General features: G+C 38.2%; 1 protein-coding gene and 1 long non-coding RNA gene across 2 annotated transcripts in view; one reads left to right on the top strand and one right to left on the bottom strand.

Moving 5' to 3' along the window:
* Positions 1–21,242, bottom strand: part of LOC142142024 (uncharacterized) — a 226,312-nt gene that overhangs the window by 101,516 nt on the left and 103,554 nt on the right. The gene's annotated exons all lie outside the window — the stretch shown is intronic.
* Positions 1–21,242, top strand: part of PRSS12 (serine protease 12) — a 182,884-nt gene that overhangs the window by 50,397 nt on the left and 111,245 nt on the right. Inside the window, exons 4-5 of the mRNA XM_075200339.1 lie at positions 11,657–11,829; positions 20,322–20,478. Of these exons, the coding sequence (XP_075056440.1) occupies positions 11,657–11,829; positions 20,322–20,478 (330 nt within the window). The remainder of the gene's footprint in view (positions 1–11,656; positions 11,830–20,321; positions 20,479–21,242) is intronic.

A 21,242-nucleotide genomic window follows, 5' to 3' on the forward strand; every position in this document is an offset into this window, starting at 1 on the left:
CAGTAACCTCTGATTTCACTTAGTCGTTCAGTCTTTCTTTTATACACAATGTAGCAAAGCTCACACTTAATTAAATATACACTATTTTTTTTTTCAGGTGAGCGTTATTAGTTTGTTCCGTTATTTTATTCCATCTGCTTATCTGTTTCACTTAGTTTAGGTGTCTTAACTCAAGCTAAAACACCCCATTCTAATCTTATACAATTTGAGCACCCTGTTAAACTAATTTGTCATTTGATGTGACTAAATCCATCATTACGTTCTATAGTCCGTTCAGACTTCCAGGCACGTTAATGCCTCTATCCCAATTCCTATACCTAATTTGATTCTAACATCCTATTGATTTATCCATAATTTGTTTCTAACACCTCTCTGACTAATCCTTCATTTGATACTAATAGCTCATTAACCCATAGTTCTGATTAGTGCACCTTATTGTCAATTGGATTTTATTAACCCATTGATTATTTGAGTATCCAATACTGATCTGTAATTCTTATACCATTGAACTATCTGCTTCTTGACATTCTTTTATTTTGAGTACTAAGTCCTATGCTCACTCTTGTCAGTTATGTCTGAGTAATTAATTTGTTAAAGTCACATACTCCTTCACTCAATTGAAATTACATAGTTCTTCAGTCAGTCAACCCCATCTCCTTTTTTTTCCTTTTTTTTTTAAACAAATGTATGTCATTATTACAATCCCTAACACTTGATTTGATTTTTAACATATCATTGTCCCGTCTTTAATAGTCAGCCCCTTACCATTTTCATTAAAAATCCTTTCTGTGGGTCATCTTTGATAAGTCTGCTTTTCCTAATCATGTTATTTTACACATCATGCAGCCACTGATAACCTGTTTACACTGCCTCAAAAACCCAGGTTATTGCTGGGGCAAGCCCCGACTACCCGGATCGAGGCTGAGTGTGAACAGGTCCCCTGCTAATTCCCCGGAATTCCTCGGATGACCTGGGAATTAGACCAGAGTGTTCTGTCCCAGGTAGCCTCCAGTCTGAACGGTGAGACCCGGTTTTTCAACCCAGTTCTCACCGAAACCTATTGAAAACATAAAAAGAAAAGAAAAACTTACATCACAAGAGGAGCCAATCAAAGTTCTTCTTGTGATGTTGCCATGGAGACCCGGTAAGACCTGGGTTCAATGTGAATTCGGTCAACCCGGTAATTTGCCGGGGTGGGAGCTCTGTCAACCGGCAATATCCCGGGTTCATATATCCGGGATATTGAGGGGGGGTGGGGCAATGTGAAAGTGGTATGAGACTTTCATTTAACCTACTCCAAATGTAAATACCTAAGTGAGTTTATAGCAGCTAGTCTGAACAGTGTCTCATGGGGGTGATTATTGGACATTGGAATACTTTCTTTACCTTTCTTCCTGCCAGTTGTTCTTCATCCAACATGACTGTCCCTATTCTTTCATGTATTGTTTCTTCACCCTTACTGAACATCTCATTCATTATTTTTTCATTTTTCAAAGTTCTATGTCCCAGCTCTCATTCATCCTGAGCACACCATACATACCCAATACCTTATGACCTGTGAACCATTCCTCCTGTCACTCACATGTTTTTTCTGAGAATCCTTCTCAACATTCTTGTCTTCAGTTCCCATGACCTACTTGTTCTCTCTCTTTTTTACAGAGATTTTTTGCTTTATTGTATATTGTTATGATTGCCTCCAGTTTCCCAACAACCATTAAGTATCATGTAGATGAGGAATTGGCATTATGTGCCCATTCAAAGCCCTTGATAACACAACATTCTATTCCACAGGGAAACTAGTGAGCTTCCCCTCTTAGCTAATTTTTAATCATGTAACAGTCTTAGGAACATGGAGCTGTGACCTGCTTTACTGTTCTTGACAATTCATCTACTAGAGGAGCAATTGCAATGAATGCTCAAGATCATACTTGCCAACTCTCCCGGATTGTCCGGGAGACTCCCGCATTTTGCGAGAGTCTCCCGGACGAGTGTGGCAATCTCCCTGATAGGACGTGGGAAAAATTCAGTTTAAACGCCGCGATTCACCCGGAATCGCGGCGTTTAGCTCCGCCCCCGCTGTAAAATGACGCGATTTGCGTCATTCCGTCACGGGGGCGGGGCCAAAATGATGTGATTTCGCCGCCCCGTCCCCTGCACGCCCACGTCCCAGCCGGCATCTCCGGGAAAAAGAAAAAGAAAAGTTGGCAAGTATGCTCAAGATCAAGGCTAGACCTTTTTGGCCCTCATTAAGCTGGACTAACTTGTCTGACAATTTGGGCCTAATTTATTTTGGAACGCAATGTGGACGCAATTAGCGTTTTAAAAATCGGACTTAAGTTGTTTGCAAATACGCCCGAATTCAAGTACAAGTGTATCTCAAGAAACGTTTCCATTTGAATATGGGCATAAGTATGCTCTAGCTATATGGTACTTGCCGCATGCAGGAAGACAGAACAGACTGCAGGATGCAGAGATGCGTTTCTGCATTATAAAGAGCTATCAGAATGCATGGAAGAAAAATGAAATACATTACCAACGCTTAATACTATAATCTTCAGATAAAATAACAGAAAAAAGTTTTTTTCTTTACATTAAATACATAAATCAGCTTGTTCACAATGTGTACGCACATAAAATACATTTTTACAGTTTCTCTTATGTACAAACACATGTTCTGGCATGCATATGAGTCAGTCATCACTATCAGTCAGCACTTGTAGCTGGTGCAAGTGATACGGTTAAAAACATGTGCCTCAGAGCAGGGAAAGGCTGGGCTGGGGGCATATGGCCTACTTGCATTTTTTTCCCTTTAAAATGGTTCTAATAGGCTGCTGACTCAAGTCTTGCCCCCCCTTGACTAATAATTGCCAGCCCTCCCCTGCCTCAGAGATGCTCAGAGCCTGAATCGGATGAATGTGCATGTGCTCACCCTCAGCACGCCCTTATTGTACATTGTCTACGTTCTTCCGCCCTTCCCTCCTCCGTTCCACCCTTCGAATGGTAGGTAGTTGGAAGTGTCATTTGTGCTTAGACTTGGATTGCATGCAATTACAAGTCCATTTCTGAACATGCACAGAGCAATTTCAGGCAAGATATGGATGCAACATGAATCAGGCCTTTTATCTTTAGTTTTTTTCAAAAGTGTTCCTTAATATTTTAAACTAGTTAACATTCAATAAGTAGGCTGCTCACTCAAATGAAGAATATTGGAATTTTTTGTCTCCTCACATACATATAGGATGCATACATTTATAGAGAATATATAAACATATGGTCGCCTTAAGACATCAGTATCTGCAGGGAAAATATTTCTTTAGAATCCTGTTTACCTTTTGCCGAACTATAGAGGTAGCTTAAAACTTTATAGCAAAAAATATTAACTTTACTTAATAGAATAGTTTACGACAGGTATCTACAGGTACGATTTATACTAAAGTTTTTCTTTGTATACTTACACAATTTGGGCACGCAAGATCAATGCTCCATAAATGAATCCCTCAAACATTGTAGAATTCAGCCAGGCTAATTATCATGACCAGAGGACAGAGTAGCAGCATGAGTACCCCTCTCCTCCCAAAAAATCTTTAAAACTAGCCTACTGTCTAGGTGCTTTTAACTAAAACTAGAAATGGGAGTGTGAAAACTAGAGATGCTCACTGACCCCCGTGTTTTGGTTTTGTTTTTGGATCTGGATTACCCTCGTGTTTTGGTTTTGGTTTTGCAAAACCGCCATTGCGTGTTTTGGTTTTGGTTTGGTTTTGTTTTGCTATTTTGTTGGAAAATCACTTTTTTTGGGCATAAAGTAACCAAATTGTGGTCCACCTGTTTCTTGGATAAGTAAGGTAATTCTAAAGCTAATAAATTGGGAAGAAAACAGTTTAATCCCTGGCCTTAATTCTGCACACAAACCTGAATGTCTCCCTCTCCATCTTAGCCTATTGGCAATGCAGCCATCGTCTTTGGGTGTATATTACACCCTACACTTCTAGTTAAAGATCTAAAGAAATGGACAAAGGCAGTTTGGTTTCTGTCTGCATCAGCCCCCCCCCCCCAATCCACTTGTAGTAAAATAGAAAAAAAAGCAGCCTGCATAGACTGTAGAACTAGAAATTCGAATATGCAAAGAACAAAGAAATGGTCAAAGGCAGTTTGGTATCTGTCTGCATCAGCCCCTCCCCCACCCCAATCCACTTGTAGTGAAATAGAAAAAAAGCAGCCTGCATAGACTGTAGAACTAGAAATTCGAATATACAAATAAATGGACAAAGGCAGTTTGGTATCTGTCTGCATCAGCCCCCCCCCCCCACCCCCATTCACTTGAAGTAAAATAGAAAAAAAAGCAGCCTGCATAGACTGTAGAACTAGAAATTCGAATATACAATGTAATGGACAAAGGCAGTTTGGTATCTGTCTGCATCAGCCCCCCCCTCCCATCCACTTGTAGTAAAATAGAACAAAAGCAGCCTGCATAGACTGTAGAACTAGAAATTCGAATATACAAAGAAATGGACAAAGGCAGTTTGGTATCTGTCTGTATCAGATCCCCTCTCCACTAGGAGTAAAATAGAAAACAATTCAGCCATTATATAATCTAGAATATAAATAGAAATTGAGAAAGGCAATTTGGTATCTTTCTGCATCATAATCATCAACATCCTCATTAGCGCCCTCGTCGCCTACACAAATCTTCCCCTCATCCTCTTCTATTTCTAAAGTGGCATCCTCAATTTGTATATCACCGGCTACACTCGGGCTGTTCAGTCACACATCAGCAGAACTGCTGAAAGGGTCCCTCTTTATGGGTACACTAACAGAATACTCACGATTAGACACTGTTGGATGGACTCTCCACAGGGATTGGTGTAATTTGTGATTCAGAGCAAACATTATCCTCTAATGCCTTACTGTTATCTTGCAGCTCGGATTTGACGTGTAACAGTAGTTGTTCACCAATTGTAGGCTTGGTAACATTTTTGGATCTGCCGCTAATAGAGAAAGGTGAAGGCCTCATTCTCTCTTTGCCACTGCGTGTGTAGAATGGCATGTTGGCAAATTTTTTTTTTATCGGCACTTAACTTTTCCTCAGTTACACTTCTTTTTCGCTTCAACACAGTACATTTTTTTTTTGGGTGTGTTTTTTTGACTGATTTCAAAACACTGTGTAGTTTAACATCGCCTTGCCCAGATGACGTACTGGGAACACTACCATCAGGACTGGTCACAGAACCTGGTTGCTCATTCTGCTCATATGTGGACTGCTTTGAATCCATTCTGAGCCCAAAGCACTTGTAGTGCTACAATTTGTTTTAGATACTGCTGACAGATAGTACTTTTGACAGCCAGAAATATTAATGCAAAAGAATGGGGGACACCCCAAAAGCACTTGTAGTGCCAAATATTGGAAAAATATGCTCGGCTCAGTACTCGGATAGCCTAAGTTCGGGTGGGTTCGGTTCTCTAGTGAGAACCATCTCTAGTGAAAACTCTGCCAAGCCCCATAGAATCCCCCTTACACCACTAAGTAAAAGTGGTTATAAGCCTTGACAGGTAACTCTTTCCTGACTTAGACGTATTTTTTACATATACGCGTTACCTGTTGCAGGTAGAGAGACGTCACATACTGTTGTCACGCTTTTCCACCCTCCAGAGATTTAAGAATAACCTTCACCAGGGTGACAAGTGAGAGTGACAGCCTTTTAGTTATCAAATAGGCTTGGCAAAATACACAACTCCTGCCCTGGTCCCCAAACATACACAAAAACCTCCTATTAATGTAATACGACACAGAATAAATGTAGCTTTATATTTCTAGGGGTTAACATTATTTTTAAGAAACTGCAGAAACTTGGTTTAATAATTTTTTCCTATTTTCATGATTTTACATGCCTGCATGTTTGGTTGTTGCATGTAAGTCCACAAGCTAGTCAAGTGGAGTTCATGAACTCTACACACCAAACTTAAATGTGTTCTAGGCATTTTATATGTTACACTTTCATAATTAATGCACATGATTTTTATCTGCATACATTATTTTTTCAGATTTTTTTATTGTTAAAAATTAATATTTAACCAAAAATTGAAGGGACATAGTGTTGGCAATAGAGACATGAATACTAGTTTTGAATTGTAAAGGATATATATGTTTAGTAAATATATGGTTTTAGTAAATATATGGTTTATAGGGTTGCAATGAATTTTAAGGTCTGCAATATATGGTTTATTGAGGTATGTAAATGAAAACCCAATCCCATAGTGATACGAAAAGGTAAGCCTCTTGTAGTGAATGGTTTAATATCCCTTAACATCAGTGGCGGATCCAGGGGGGGGGCGATCGGGGCGATCGCCCCCCCCTAGCAGGGGGGGACAGCACATTATCACTGCCGAACGGACCTGCACATACTGTGCAGCCGCCGGCAGCAAGCCCCTGCTAGGCGATCGCCCCCCCCTGGATCCATTTACATACCTCAATAAACCATATATTGCATACTGTGCAGCCGCCGGCAGCCTTAGAAGTTAGAAAGGGGGCGGGGCTTAAATCCCCCCCCCCCCCCCCACATCGCCAGGGGTAGAAAAAATTTCTAGATCCGCCCCTGCTTAATATACAGTAGGATTCTTTCATGCTCAGAGTATTGCCTGACTGGTGTTGTTGTGTTTATATACCAGGCTGTACTTGTGTGCTTCATCTCATTTGTATAGGTTACCTTCCGTTTACCTGAATTTACTAGGAGAGAGGCTTATTAAAACTAGATTGAGCTGAGTTTTGCACACTTAGCGCTATGACAGATAACCTCTTATTTATATATGACAATATATGCCTATTCACACAGCAGTGCTAGCTGCACTAGACTTTCATTCAAATTTCAAACTGCAAAATTTATGATCCCTTTATCAAGTAAAAGACACTTGTTGGGTTAATGACACTCATAGGACTGACTGGTTCTAAAAGATAATCTTCTATTGTTATATCATCATCATCGATTTATGGAGCACCACTAATTCTGCAGCACTGTACAGAGAACTCACTCACATCAGTCCCCCCCCCCCCCCCCCCACACACACACTCACTAAGGTCAATTTACTACCAATTATAGTATGTTTTTGGAGTTTGGGAGGAAAACGGAGCACCTAGAGGAGACCCACGTAAACAAAGGGATAATTTTCACAAAATTCTACTAACATACAAGGTTATCAACAAAATTACACCAATATACATTTCCTCACTTGTCTCAAAATATCTCCCAACTCGACACCTCTGCCCAAGATCTGCGTTTCTTTTCTACTCTTATCACTTCCTTTACTTTATGGAATTCACTCCCTCGCACCACAAGACATTTCTCTAGTCTTCAAACCGTCAAGCGTTCTCTGAAAACCCACCTCTTCAGACATGTTTATAGTATTCCTCTACAACCCTTTTAATCTCCCTAGGTTACCCTATTACCACCCTCTACACAGTTAACACAAGAAAACAACCCTCTGACCAACATAGTTGTGTGACTGAGCATACAGCTAATTAAATACTTTGTAACCTTTGCATCCTAGCTGGACAAATATTCAATATGATGTAGCACTTACCCTTGTGTATCAAACCATTGTCCCATAGATTGCAAGCTTGTGAGCAGGTCCTTCTTACCTAAACGTATATGTATGTATTACCCAGTATTGTTTTATTACTGTTTGTTCTTAATTGAAAAGCGCTATGGAATCTGCTGGCGCTATATAAATAAATGTTGATGATGAAAGGGAGAACATACAAAGGGTTGGGTATGTTTTCACCACTGTAATAAGAACGACAGCAGGTGTGCCTACAAAAAAAATACGATGTGGAGAAATACAACATATATAAAAGACAGACTTACCAGAACACAGGCACACACTATATTCGACAAGTTTCATATTGATTACGATGGAGGAAAATGCAACCTGTCTTAAGAATGTCACTTAAGAGGCCAGCAGTGAGTTTTTTGTGTTTAAATTTAATGCATGGACTCGCTTGGTATAATATCTAGAACCGCTAACCCTAACCCTAGCATTGACATTGGGTCCACGCATTGCCGTTTTAAAGTTAGAAATGTTAGTGTCAGGCTCTTAAATGACGTTAAGACAGTGTGAAGAGTGGTTTTCCTTTTTTAGTGTTTTTATACTAAAATGTTTTACTGCCCAAATTCATATTGTGTTTGAAATATTCGGTAATTGACCTGATATTGCAGTGTGTTTAGGACAAAAACGACAGCTTTGACCAACAATAATTAGATTTATTGATTGTTGTTCATATTGTTAAAATAATTGGATGTTGACCTCAGATCGACCTTTGTCTGCACTCTTCTTTCATCCACATTATCAGGCCCCAATAATGCTGGAAGTGAACCAAATGGCAGGATTGGCCCATTGGTGACCAGCTTCAGAAATATTGATAAGCAAAACAAATAAGCAAATGTAAAAATTTAAATAAATTCTGAATTTCTGTCGCTCAACTTCAAAGTAGATGGTTTGCTCTATCTATGATTAAGACTTTAGTGAATATTTGGGACACTGCCAGACAGCCCAATCCTTGACCACAGAAAAAAAGCTTCATATATAAAGAATTTAAACAGAGCTTGGCAATAAACCACATAATGACAGGTTTTTTATGCCTACTTGTTATGACCCCTTTTAAAGAATCCACTTTACTGACACAAGGAAGACGTTATAATAATGTTTACTTCATCTGCTGATTTATAACGATGTCTTAATGCATGGCGTTCAACCATCAAGTAGTGTCTATGACTCTGCCCATCCTTTTTATTAAAGCCAGACTTGGACTCCCTGGGCATATCGCCAGGGAATATTAAATTAGCCATATCCCTCTTGGTAGACTTTTTGCAGTGAAGAATTGAAAAGAATGTTTGTTGAATTTAATATTCAATTTAGGGAAAGAAATAAAGCAGAAATGTTCCTTAACCACAGCAGGCAATTAGACATTAGATTTTGTTAGTCTAAATTGCACTAGACTGATCAAATATAGCCATGGTGATATTGACTATGTACAATACATATTTTATTATATTTAAGCTGTGTAAAACACATGCAGATGATCATTTTACAAAAGGGATTTACATATGTCATGTGCAAGTAAACATTAAATGTGAATACTATATGTATTGCATTGGTGGATTAGTACAGTTAAATGGGTGCTATACATATGTTCAACAGTTACATGATCGACATTTATGTGGTCGACACCATAATATAGACAGGAAAGTTAACAGTAATGACAATGACTATATTATTAGGTTGACAATTCACATGGTCAACAGTGTTATTAGATCGACAGTTCAAATTTAGACTACTATTAGTTTGACATTTCTAACGTAGACAATATTATATCCCTAACTCTAATATAGTATATTAATATCCCTAACCCTATCTCTAACCATATAAAACTGTCTACTTTTGAATTGTTGACATAATAATGCTGTTTACATTTCATTTGTTGACCTAACAATACTGTCGAACATGTTTGACAATCTAATAATACTGTTGACAACTGAATTGTTGACCTAAAGTTGTCGACTTTCTGAATGTCGACCAAATGAATATCTAGCTGTCAACCGCATATCAGTTACATTATGGTTGAGATTGTAGACAGCTTGAACAGAATTTGGGTAAGATATGGAAAAAAAATTTGTAATGAAAATCAGGATCAACAATGGCTAGAGAAACAGCCTAGTGAAGCATTCTAAACAAGCTCAGACATAGCCTCAGTTGTTGTAGTCACCATACCAGCGACTTAGAGCCCTGGACACAACTCTGCCAGAATGTGTTGTGTGTCTTGCATGTTGCACAAGTTCCTTATGGGAACAGTAACACTACTATTCCTCTTAAACTTTATTATCCATAATACATACATACATTAATACATACATTAATACATACATTAATCTAGGAAGGATAATATATAAGATTTATTTGAACAGTGTCACGGCCAAGTAGCTCTATACTACCTATCTTAACAGTGATTTTTTCTGGTCTTCATTTAATAATCATCTTTTAATATTTCACTACACGTCTCTTTAATTGTTATAACTTTCAATACGTTTTTTGTTTAGATTTTAATAGTATATAATAAATTACATTTTTATGTATTATCTTATTCATTTGAGTGCCTCAATAAAACACACCCTCTTTCTTTTTCTTTATTCAATATAGTACTGCAAGAGAGTCTGGATGTGAGGAATAAAGCAGAGGGCAGAGTCAAGTGTGACACCAAGGCAGTGAGCTTGGAAGACTGAGGAAATTGCGATGTTATTGACAGTGAGGGAGATTTGAGGGCAGATGGTGATACTGGCAGGAAGGAAGATAATAAGCTCTGTTTTGGATATGTTGAGCTTTCAGTAGCTTTGGGACATCCATGTGGACAGTTGGTTACACAAGATAGTAGAGAAGGGGAGAGGTCAGGGAAGAGATATAGATTTGTGTGTCATCAGTGTAGAGGTGGTACTGGAGGCCAAATGAGCGAATTAGTGTCCAAAGAGAAGATTTTTACAATGAAAAATGCAAAGGCCCAAGAACAGAGCCTTGTGGGACCCCAACAAATAGTGGGAGTGGAGGGGAGGGTGTACAAAGGCCAATGGAGTGAAGGGTGTGTAGGAAAAGAGGGTGATCAACATCTATGCCAATGTGGCAAAAGGGTCACTTTTGATATTTATAAGGTATGTATTAGCTATTATTTTGCACCAGATACAAGACATTTTATACCTTCTTGGCACTTACTCCCTGATACCTAATGGTGTTCTTGTTTCTCCATGATCATAATACATTTTCCTTTTTGATCATCAGTGGTCAACTTTACAATGTTTCCTTCATAATTTAGTACAGTTATTATGGTGTAATCTGTATGGCGCAAGAATCACTGATATTAATGGCAAAATGGGCCAATGAAAACAGTCCCACCATAATGTGGGAACTGGTCCCTACGTTATTTGTATGTTTCACAGGCAGAATTTGGCCTTAATTCTTCCCAGTCCTACCCTAACCACACTAACAAGCAGAATGAATTAACTGTCGTTGTCCCAGCTCTATTCATCTAATATAGAAAATTCATTGGTCTGTTTGTTTGTTTGTTTATTTGACCATTCGGTTATGCATTAGGGCACCGATTGAGATGAAACCAACGCGATGTGGGCCTTTTGGATCCTGGCCAGATTTTAGAGCGTCAGACCTCCCATTGCTTTATGTTGGGCAGAATTTTGACACAGGGAGCCTGTTCTGTGCCTTCCACTGGATGGATTTGGATGACATCTTAGCAACTAATTTTTAAATGTTGACAGTTACATCCAACTTATTGATAACTTAATAACTTGAAGATTTAAACCAGTGCAGCGCTGGGTAATTCAGCTAGTAGACTATAGATAAACAAATCGCGTAAGTGCGCAATCTCACCTCTGTTGGGGTTGGTAAAAGACCTTTGTTCTATTAACAAAAATATAAATGAACATTTTTAAAAGCATGAAATATTTCCAGACATAAACAGAGGACCAGCATCTCATAGCATATCCAGTTTTAATATTCTTGCGTCTGTATTCTGACAAGTGTTAAAATTTGTGGCAATTCACTTACATTATACAAAAAAATAATAAAATAGTAAATTCCATTACTTCTTTTTTCATGTCTTCTACAGCAATAAAGGGGAAGCAAAGAAGATACCATTATCTGGAGTGATTCCATCATTGTGGAATGATATACGTTGCCGTGGTGATGAAGAAAACATCCTCCTGTGTAAAAAAAACATCTGGCAGGGTGGAGTGTGTCCACAGAAAGTAGCAGCTGCGGTCACATGTAGTTTTTCGCACGGTAAATATGCAATGTGTAGCATTCAAGCCCTATTTATTGGGAGGTGCATTCTGGTGTGATGAATCTTCCCTATGTATTAAGTTGTTCCTACACTGCTGCTGTTTTACAAGACATCTGATCATCTTCGAAAGCAATGACAGCAGACAGCAGCACACACATCACTCAACCCCCTAATGTCCTCTCTCTCGCCCACTTAAAGATATTTCTGTTCTGGTGGCGTCATTGCTATCACTTAGAGGTATGACTTCTTATAACAATAAATATAAACAAAAAAACTGGTTGATGTCATTCTATTTTCCCCATCAGACTAATACACTCTCAAATCTAAGCCACTTGTCATAGTAAGGAATTTTCTTTACCAAACGTAGAGGTGAAGTATCACTTTTATTTACAACATTTCAATTTCCAAATGACCATATCAAACAGTTTTTTAAAAAATAAAATAAAACCAATAATTTGTTTTTCACTAGCAGAGATGATTGAAATTGTGATGAAGTTTCACACAAATCTTAATGAAAAGAGTAAATAAGTCAATCCAGTGGAATTAATCTTGGGAAAAAAAGGAGATTTTTTTTTTTAGTTCACTTCAATAGCAGGACATCTATTCTGCAGTATAAATAGGCTTCCATTCCTGTGAAAAACAACACCTAAAGGTTTAAACATGTTAATCACCTGTAGTTAAGAGGCTGGAGTGACAGCTGGTCACAACAGGAGACTTGCACCAATTGACACTTGAGAAGCTGACAAACACTTTGATCATCCTAAGCAAGGCCTCAGAGGACCTTTCCGCATTAGCTGGAATCACTTTCGTCAAGCTTCCAAATTTCCCACCTAACAACCTTATAACCATTTCTAACTAATATTATGGTTGGTTAATGACCATCACAAATAATAACAAAAATAACAGGCGATTCTGCATTGCTCCTGTGTATTCAGTGAAACCACACAGTTTGTGCATCTATGAGCACTTATGATTTAATACTTTACCCACGTTAAGAAAAGACTTTTCAAATCCAAATTTATTTTCTTCTTCATCCACAAGTACCCTAGTTCAATGAACTTGAGAGTTTTGCATTCTCTGGGGAGATTACAGTTATAGAGCTACCATGATCATGAGATTGATTTGAGAATAACTTACTCAAATTAAGTTTGGTTGTTCTTCTCAAATTATAGCTTGTGTGATCCAGTTTAATTAATGATGGATTGATAGATTTTAACATCTAGGTTTAATAAAGCTGTATTTGTCTTATGAGCCACATAATCAGTATAACTTTTCAGCTTAATGAGAATTAATGAGAATAAATTACTTTGTAATTCACATAAAGCAAAACATCAAAAATAGACATTAAATTGATTGAAATTATTACTTTAACGTGTTTTTCTCAGCTCTTATAGAAAACAGTTGAATTTAATTGCTGTTAAGTACTCATACAAACGCTAGCAGTTTTCATTGCACATTAAGGGCACAGTCGACTGACAAAGGAACTTAGTAGCTGTGGGAGGCCACACACCAGTTTAATCGATTTATTAAGCCTACAACAATGTGGAAACTGTGTTTAGGCATTTTTAAGTAGAATATCTATTTAACAAAAGCTTGACGCAGGAGATGTAATAGATATTTCCCACATTAAGCTAAGTATTGCATTAAACCGCAGTTCTGGGCAAATTTAGCATGACCCTGATGGCTACCTGAAGATGGCATTAGCCGTTCTGCCGTAGGGGCAGAGCATCGTGGTAGAGGGATCTCTACTACTTCATTCACTCCCATGCGCTAACTAACGAAAGTGGCTCTGCGTATGTGGCCATTCATAAATAGGACCCAATATGTTTAGGTCCTATGAACTTTACTATGGCATACATGTCAAAATGATGTGTATGTGCAAGCAGTCAAACTGCAGAAACTTGATTAGCTAAAAGGACAGTCAGTGACATTTACTGAACATACAACTATGCTTGCAGCTTCTTGGTTTAATATGTTTACACTTATTTGATATATTTGTTTAGCCCTTTGTCTCAAACTTATAAAAATGTGTGGCTTTTCTAATCTGTATTAAACTGCAGTTTCTCAAAAGCATGCTTGCTAACTTTTGAACCTTGGTAGATCACATTAGGAGCAGCAGCTGAGCAGAGTAAATTAATTAAACAATTTAAAAAAAACTGTATTTCTGAACATATAATACACAAGTTATGGTAATAAACAGTGGTCAGAGTGGGCTGGTGCTTTTACTGCTTTCATCGTAAATCTATCAAATTCCATTCACTTACTTTTTCCATTCCACTACTTCTAAATTTCCAGTTCGATCACTGTTAATACATGTATAAACTGCTGTAAATTATATCTATATATCAGTGAGTTTTGATGTCATCACTTCATTGTTCATTAGAGAGACTCTTGTATTATAAGGAATGATACCCCTCCTGATATAAATGATACAGATATTAAGAGTCACCAATGTACTGCATAAAAGGTTAGAGCAATTTGAACCAAAACTTAACCTATGTACAACTTCCTGAACAGGCATCTTCAAAAAGGAATCAGAGACAGACTAGAAGTTGTTAGGCCATGTGTAAGCTGTTCCATAGTAATAGAGCTCACTCCTTACATCACAAACACATTTATTTATAGAAGAGTTTAGCCAGAGGGAAGTGCTTTTTTTCTTGGTACTTCAGACTTCCTGTTAGCCTATTGTAAAACAAAGCAGGGATCCTTTCCAACACTAGCCAAACGTGCAGTTGGCCCAATACAGCAATGGACCAAGAACAATTGGATGTTCAATAATTAACCCATTGAAATCTGTTGGAACATGTCTGGTCTCATTCTCTGTGTGTGGTCATCTTCCGACTACACTAACAGGCCCATTTCTGATGTTAGTGATCCAGTCGCTAGTCCTGATTTATTCTAAATTACCCAACCAATTCTGCGGGCAAATTGATCTATATAGTTGAGAACAATAGCTTTCACTCAGCTAAATCACTACTGGACATTCAATGTCAAATATGCTATCTCCTGCCATGTATAGTAATTGTACATGGTCCAAAGTGTCTTGTCATATTGGATGGACTTCTACTTTTACTTTGTAGAGAGAGATCATATTTTTGCCTTTGTGTAATTTTCTTTAATGCAAGTTTCTATCTACTCTGTTTAAATATGCAATATGGCTATTAACAGTCAAAGAGACTGACACAACACTGTCAAAAGGCTGATAAAAAAAGAAAGACATTTTGTCTCAGTAGGCGATTTCCTTGTGCATCAAACAGATCAATTAAGCCTAGTGAGGAGAACACAGCAGTGTCCATTACAAGAGCTGCAGCAGTGATCTCATTTATAATTCAAGATCTGTATGTTAAAACCAGAGCGGAAGGTTTTACCATTAAGTAACATATCAAAAGAACACTAAAGGGTTCTCATCCTTAAAGTCTGATGTTGCGTCTTTTGTAGAATGAAATGGAATGATTACAGGGAGCGCCCTACTAGCTCCCTGCCGTGCACCTCTTGTGTTGCCCACTACAAGTCTTTGTTCCGCTAAATGGCAACAGGATTGAGAAGGATGTAGTACATTTTTATTATCTCGTACAATAATTTTGTATGTGCCTCAGTGACTCCAAAGAATGACTCATTACAGAAGCTATGCTTCATTTCAGTTTGATGTCTTGGTGAACTAATATCAATATCACAGTGGTATAAGCTTTAGAAATACCCAAAGTCTGCTGTGAGAGACAGCAGCAAAAAAGTAATTTGCAGGATTTTGCACTTGCTTTAAGAAAAGCCTCACACAGAAAAATGAATGACAAAAAAAATGGTTTCATGCATACAGTAACATGGTGTTTATTTGTTGTTCCTGTAGTACCAGTCCTAGACATACAGCATTTCTGTCACCCTAGCTGGCTGTCTGACACACAGAGCCCGGTTCTGAGATACATGTTGGGCGTAGTTTACGCTCAACAAAACCGCCAGCAAATATAGTGAATTTATGTCCATATGCTGAGTTGGAAGCATCTCAATTTGAATCCAGCTCTGCTCCTTTAGCATATTTACCAGGTTTATGACATACATACATACAAGCACATATGCATACATACAATCAGGTCACATGCACAAGAAAAGTTTGTGAACATATGTTTTGAAAGCAAAAAATAAATTCGCTATTAGGCTTGATATAACACAGAACGTACTCCTTCTCATGTACAAATGAAAGTAGCCTACAACAATATGCCCACAAAATCCTATAATATATAGTGCTCTCATGACAGGGACAATTAACACTCTCTGAGGGGCCTATTTATCAAAGGTTTTCCTAGATATCTGCTGCTTTGCATCTCCTATCGTTTTACTGAGCACTCCTCATAACAATGTATGGGGTAACGCTATTTATATATATCTTTTTTTTTATTATTTTTTTTATTTTTTTTTTATTTTTATTTATTTTTGTTCATTTCATATATATACCATGTACATCACCAATTAATATTTATGCAACCAGATCTATTTATATATATTTTTCTATATATGTTCAAACATGCTCTTTTTTGTTTTGCAACTAGTGCACTATCATTTTCTTTTGTTTTTTTCCATCATGCCTGTTGGATTGTTGTGCAATCACCAGTACTCAGATTTATTCACTAATTACTTAATTACTCCATTGCCTCTTGGCTGATTGGCACATCCGGATCTCTTTAAAAACTGGCTAGGAAGACCAGTTGGACATTACTATCCCTGAGGAAGCCCACTGGCCATTGCCACCGGGCGAAACGCGTTGGAGACTGTCCCTCAACTCAGTTTTATTCAACTACCGCTTCCCCTGTTTAGCCTCAACTTTATGAGAAAGAGAGAGACTACGTTGGGGATTAGGAGGACTACATTTGGATCATCACCACCTATATTCTGCTGGGTACCTGTCCATTATTGGAGGCATTTTGATATCCATACATTTAATCTCAACACGAAGATATCCCGCAGGGTGCATACGCTATTTGAGCGGGATCATTTTTTCTTTCAACAAGAAGGAGAGGATTTCCCTTTAGGAACTAGAAGAACTTTCTTCCTCATTCTTGTTTTAAAAATTGGCATTCTGCTGGGTGCTTTTTATCATTGAAATCAACGTTATATCTAACCTCATCAGCACAGACTCTGGGACCGCTACTAAGTGCCTGTCTGCATTATAGACAGCCAGACATCCCTGCTTCATGTGAGTAACGGCTACCAATTTCATTTTTGCTTGCATTTTTCATCATCACCAACATTTTTATTTTACAACTCTGGACATTATATTTCCTTACATTCCCTTTTTGCGGTTCATATCAATTGTCATTTCATATTTTAGTAGCTTGCAAGTGCACTCTAACCATATTTTCAATCACACTGAGTTTATAGTGTTTTTTTACCATTATCATTGTTTTCGGCAGTGTCAATTGATGCATGTTAATTGTTTAACACATCTAAGCTGTCTCGTTCCGGCCGGAGCGTATTGTGGACCTATCCATATTAAATTGATATATCTTTCCTTTACAAGCGCCCAGAACCTGACTATTTTTATACGTATCTAACATTGTTGGGAGTTTAGGGGTCCCCTACACACTCTCAGGTTCGCATTTGGCTGCTTCATATATTTGGAGGAAGCGCAGCCTATCCCTCTTTTTTAACGCTATTTAACAATTAACTTTTCAAACATGTTAATGTACGCCAGCTCAACCTGGCGTACATTATCATAAATGAAAAGTTTCAGTGCTGTCAGCTTTGCTCCGAAGAGCAGAGCTGGACGTCGCATGTGTGGAGGGATCACATGATCCCTCCCTGTAACTCACTCTCTCTCTCTGCAACTATAATTGCCGAGAGAGAGCAGAGATGTTTGTGTGCATGCCCGAGGGTTTCACTCGGCGCATGTGCACTGGAGTCAGAAGAGGTGCCCCGTTGTCCGCATGCTGCTTCGGGAAGTGGTAAGTATGATTTCCACTTCACGGGAACAGCAGTTTTTCGGAACTGCTGTTCCTGTGTTGCTTTTTTTAATAAATATGAGAAATAGTTCAATCCTTATCAATGCAATAAGGATTGAAAACTATTTTCATATTTTGCGAGTGTTGATCAATATGCCCCTGAGTCTGTAACAGTTTCTTCTCACTCACTGACAACCAGTAAAAGGGGCAGTGTAAACAATTCTGGATCAGTTTCTAGAACAGACAATTCCAGCTAGCACTTGTGTTAGAAATTCACACAGGGTATGCATAGAGTACAGCTTAATGTGTAATGCACATTCCCTATGCCCACCACATACAGTTACAAGAACAGTTTAACAGCCCCATGCTACACATATGGCATCTTAACTCGGCTGTCTAACTCTATAAACCCACCACTTACCCTTCCATATACTTTCATAATGCCACAAGAGAGCTCAGATGTCATCATAATGCTTCATAATGTCCCCATGTCCTCACCTTTTAATGTTTCATATAGTCTAATAATGGCAACCATATAACCTAATTGTATACTTGCCAACTTTTAAGATTTCTCCCTTAGGATATCCGGTGGAGAAGTCACGTGACAAGGGGTAGAAGGGGGCGTGGTGACATTGTCGTGTCACCATAGCCCTGCCCCCACTATGAAATGCCAAAATTCACGCCATTGGCGGGGACCGGGCTTAATGACACGATAAAGCCCCGCCCTCTCCATCAATGCCGTGAATTTCGTCGAATGCGGAAGCTTTGCCTACTCTTCCGGCAGACCGGGAGCCTCCCGGGAATTCCAGGAGAGTAGGCAAGTATACCTAATTATCACCATGTAATGCATTAATGTTATGTATGAATTATACATAATATTAATGCATTACATGGTGACAATTAGGTTATATGGTTGCATTATACAGTATAATGCCCACCACCTAGCTTGTTAGTTGTGTTTTCTGCAGGTGAGTGGATATCAGAGGGTTTGTTTGGCAGGTCTGAATACTTCTACATCAGCAGGAGAATCCAGTTCTCTTGGGACAGACCTCTTGTTTGTCTCCAACTGGTCTTCTCTTTCCGCTTTCCTGCCTCTTGTAGGACATGCCTCAGCTGCTGCACTGAGCTGTTACCTGAGCTGCCTCCACGGAGCTCCTGTTTGGCATAATCCAGTCAAATGGGTCAAACCTTTCATCTGTCTCCAACTGGTAGTCTGTCTCAGCCTTCTTGCCTGCATGACACCACAGCTCCTCAACGAGCTGTCTCCTCAGCTTCCTGTAGCTTTATATACAGATATAAAGGGTCATTTAAAAAGATGCACCACATGACAATTGAAAATTTAAGATTTTCTCCTAAAATACTGTTTAATTAAGCCTCATTTTTGTCTTAAACAAGTAATGTCAGTAAGGGGACTGGGTTATTTCAATTTCAAGTACCCTAACTAAACCAGTAATACCACCAAGTGTGCCCCTAAAAACTCATTGAAATATCTCATTCTGCAACATGAAATGTAGTTCTTTTGCACTTTGGTGCAATAAGCGGCAGAATGCTGTACAACATGATGCACACCACACATAACTGTGAATATCTTCATGCAATAATACATGCATTTTGCATGCAGAAACACAAAAATAAGTGCACAACGTAACAAAACCACAATTGCTTTTGGTGTCCACATTTTTGCAACTTTGTTAATGATCTTCTTGAAGTTGATAGTGCTAATCAATTCTTAGACTGCCTCACACTTGTATGTATGTTGTTATTTATTTATATAGTGTCAATTATATTATGCAGCACTGAACAAAGCACACGTAGTCGTTCACATTCGTCCCTGCCACATTGGAGCTTACAATCTAAATTCCCTAACACAAACACAAACACAAACACACACACACATGTTTTTGCGCTGTGAACTCAGAAGAGTACAAAAATCAATTCAGAAAAGCTTGATACATACTTTCAGCAATGATACCTGCCAACAGATCTGTTTCTAATGTGGTTACACATGAATTAACAAATTGGACAGATCTTATTGCTCTGTAGTTGTGGCAGATGAATAGCTTACCTGGGGTAACAATGACTATACTCATGTCAATATACTTTCTGGGTGATAGTATTTATCATGAAGCCTGTATGAATTTCTGTTTTATCAGGAAATTCTTTTGGCTCACACGTGGTTAAAGCTGGCCAATTGTGTATAAAATCACCAAGAAACACATTCAAATTACGACATGTGTGACCACCTTAAGCAAGTTAGAGATCACATGATCGATTGAGCAGTCAGCTTGGTCAGTTTGGTTTTCAGGGTTACTGATGCAGGAAATTAGTTGAAATGAAGTCAAAAAGCCATCAGTCATTTTATAAAGTGTCAGCACAACTGTTATTTTTCAGACTCTGCTGACTATGACCCCTTATACTCCAGAACTCCTTTTATTCTGAATGATGCTTTTGAGAAAAAAATGCCATATGATATTAATTGTTACCAATATGTTAAATGTCTGTAAAACTACTTACATGTAGCTACAATTATGTTAATTCTGTACAATGTTATCTTGTTGCAGCCACAGGCTCTGCGTTTATCCCCGCTCGACTAGTTGGTGGGAGCTCTGCATTTGAAGGACGGATAGAAGTCTTTCATTCCGGACAGTGGGGAACAGTCTGTGATGATCAGTGGGATGATGCTGATGCTGAGGTGGTTTGCAGGCAGCTGGGATTTGGGTGAGGATCTTTCATTATCTTGCTTTGTTGAAACTGCAGGTATCTTTGTATAGGTTACATGATCATCACTATTATTATTGTGATTACATTGGACAACAACATGCCTACAAGGCAGAACATAATTATTGCAAAACTAAGCAACTGCTACGTATATATATATATATATATATATATATATATATATATATATATATATATATAACAGTATATACTATATATAATTTTAATTATACCCTTAATAGCTTTCCTTAAAATGGACCTATCAACAGTAAAACAGTGACTTGTAGACGAAGTTTGCATATGTGTGTGCATAATCTAGACTGACAGCTCGACTTGGAAGCTGTGTCATGCTGTCAGAAATGAGCGCTCGCCACCGGTTGGCTCCTCTACTCGTCACGGGTCAAGTGCTATGTTAGAAGAGATGATATAGCATGCAAATTAAAATGCTCTGTTTTGGTGTAATGGGAATCCCATTTTATTTATTAACATCATCGGACCTGGTGGTGGCCCTGCTTTAAAGAGCTTCCAGATGTCCTGTTGACAAACAATGCCATTGTAGGACTTTATTTTTTAGAGTGAGTCTGTATAAAGCTGTATTCATACCTAATCATACTATTGGGTTCATTGATCCTGTCTATACAAATGTATAATGAAAAAATATACTTTTATTGTTTTTTTAATTAAAGAACAGTGTGATGGGAACGTTTAAAATTGTGCACATTAATATTTGCACATTAAAAGTATTGAATTCTTATTTATAAAAT

The sequence above is a fragment of the Mixophyes fleayi genome, chromosome 1 (genome assembly GCF_038048845.1).
Source record: "Mixophyes fleayi isolate aMixFle1 chromosome 1, aMixFle1.hap1, whole genome shotgun sequence".
In the NCBI taxonomy this organism is placed as follows: Eukaryota; Metazoa; Chordata; class Amphibia; order Anura; family Limnodynastidae; genus Mixophyes; species Mixophyes fleayi.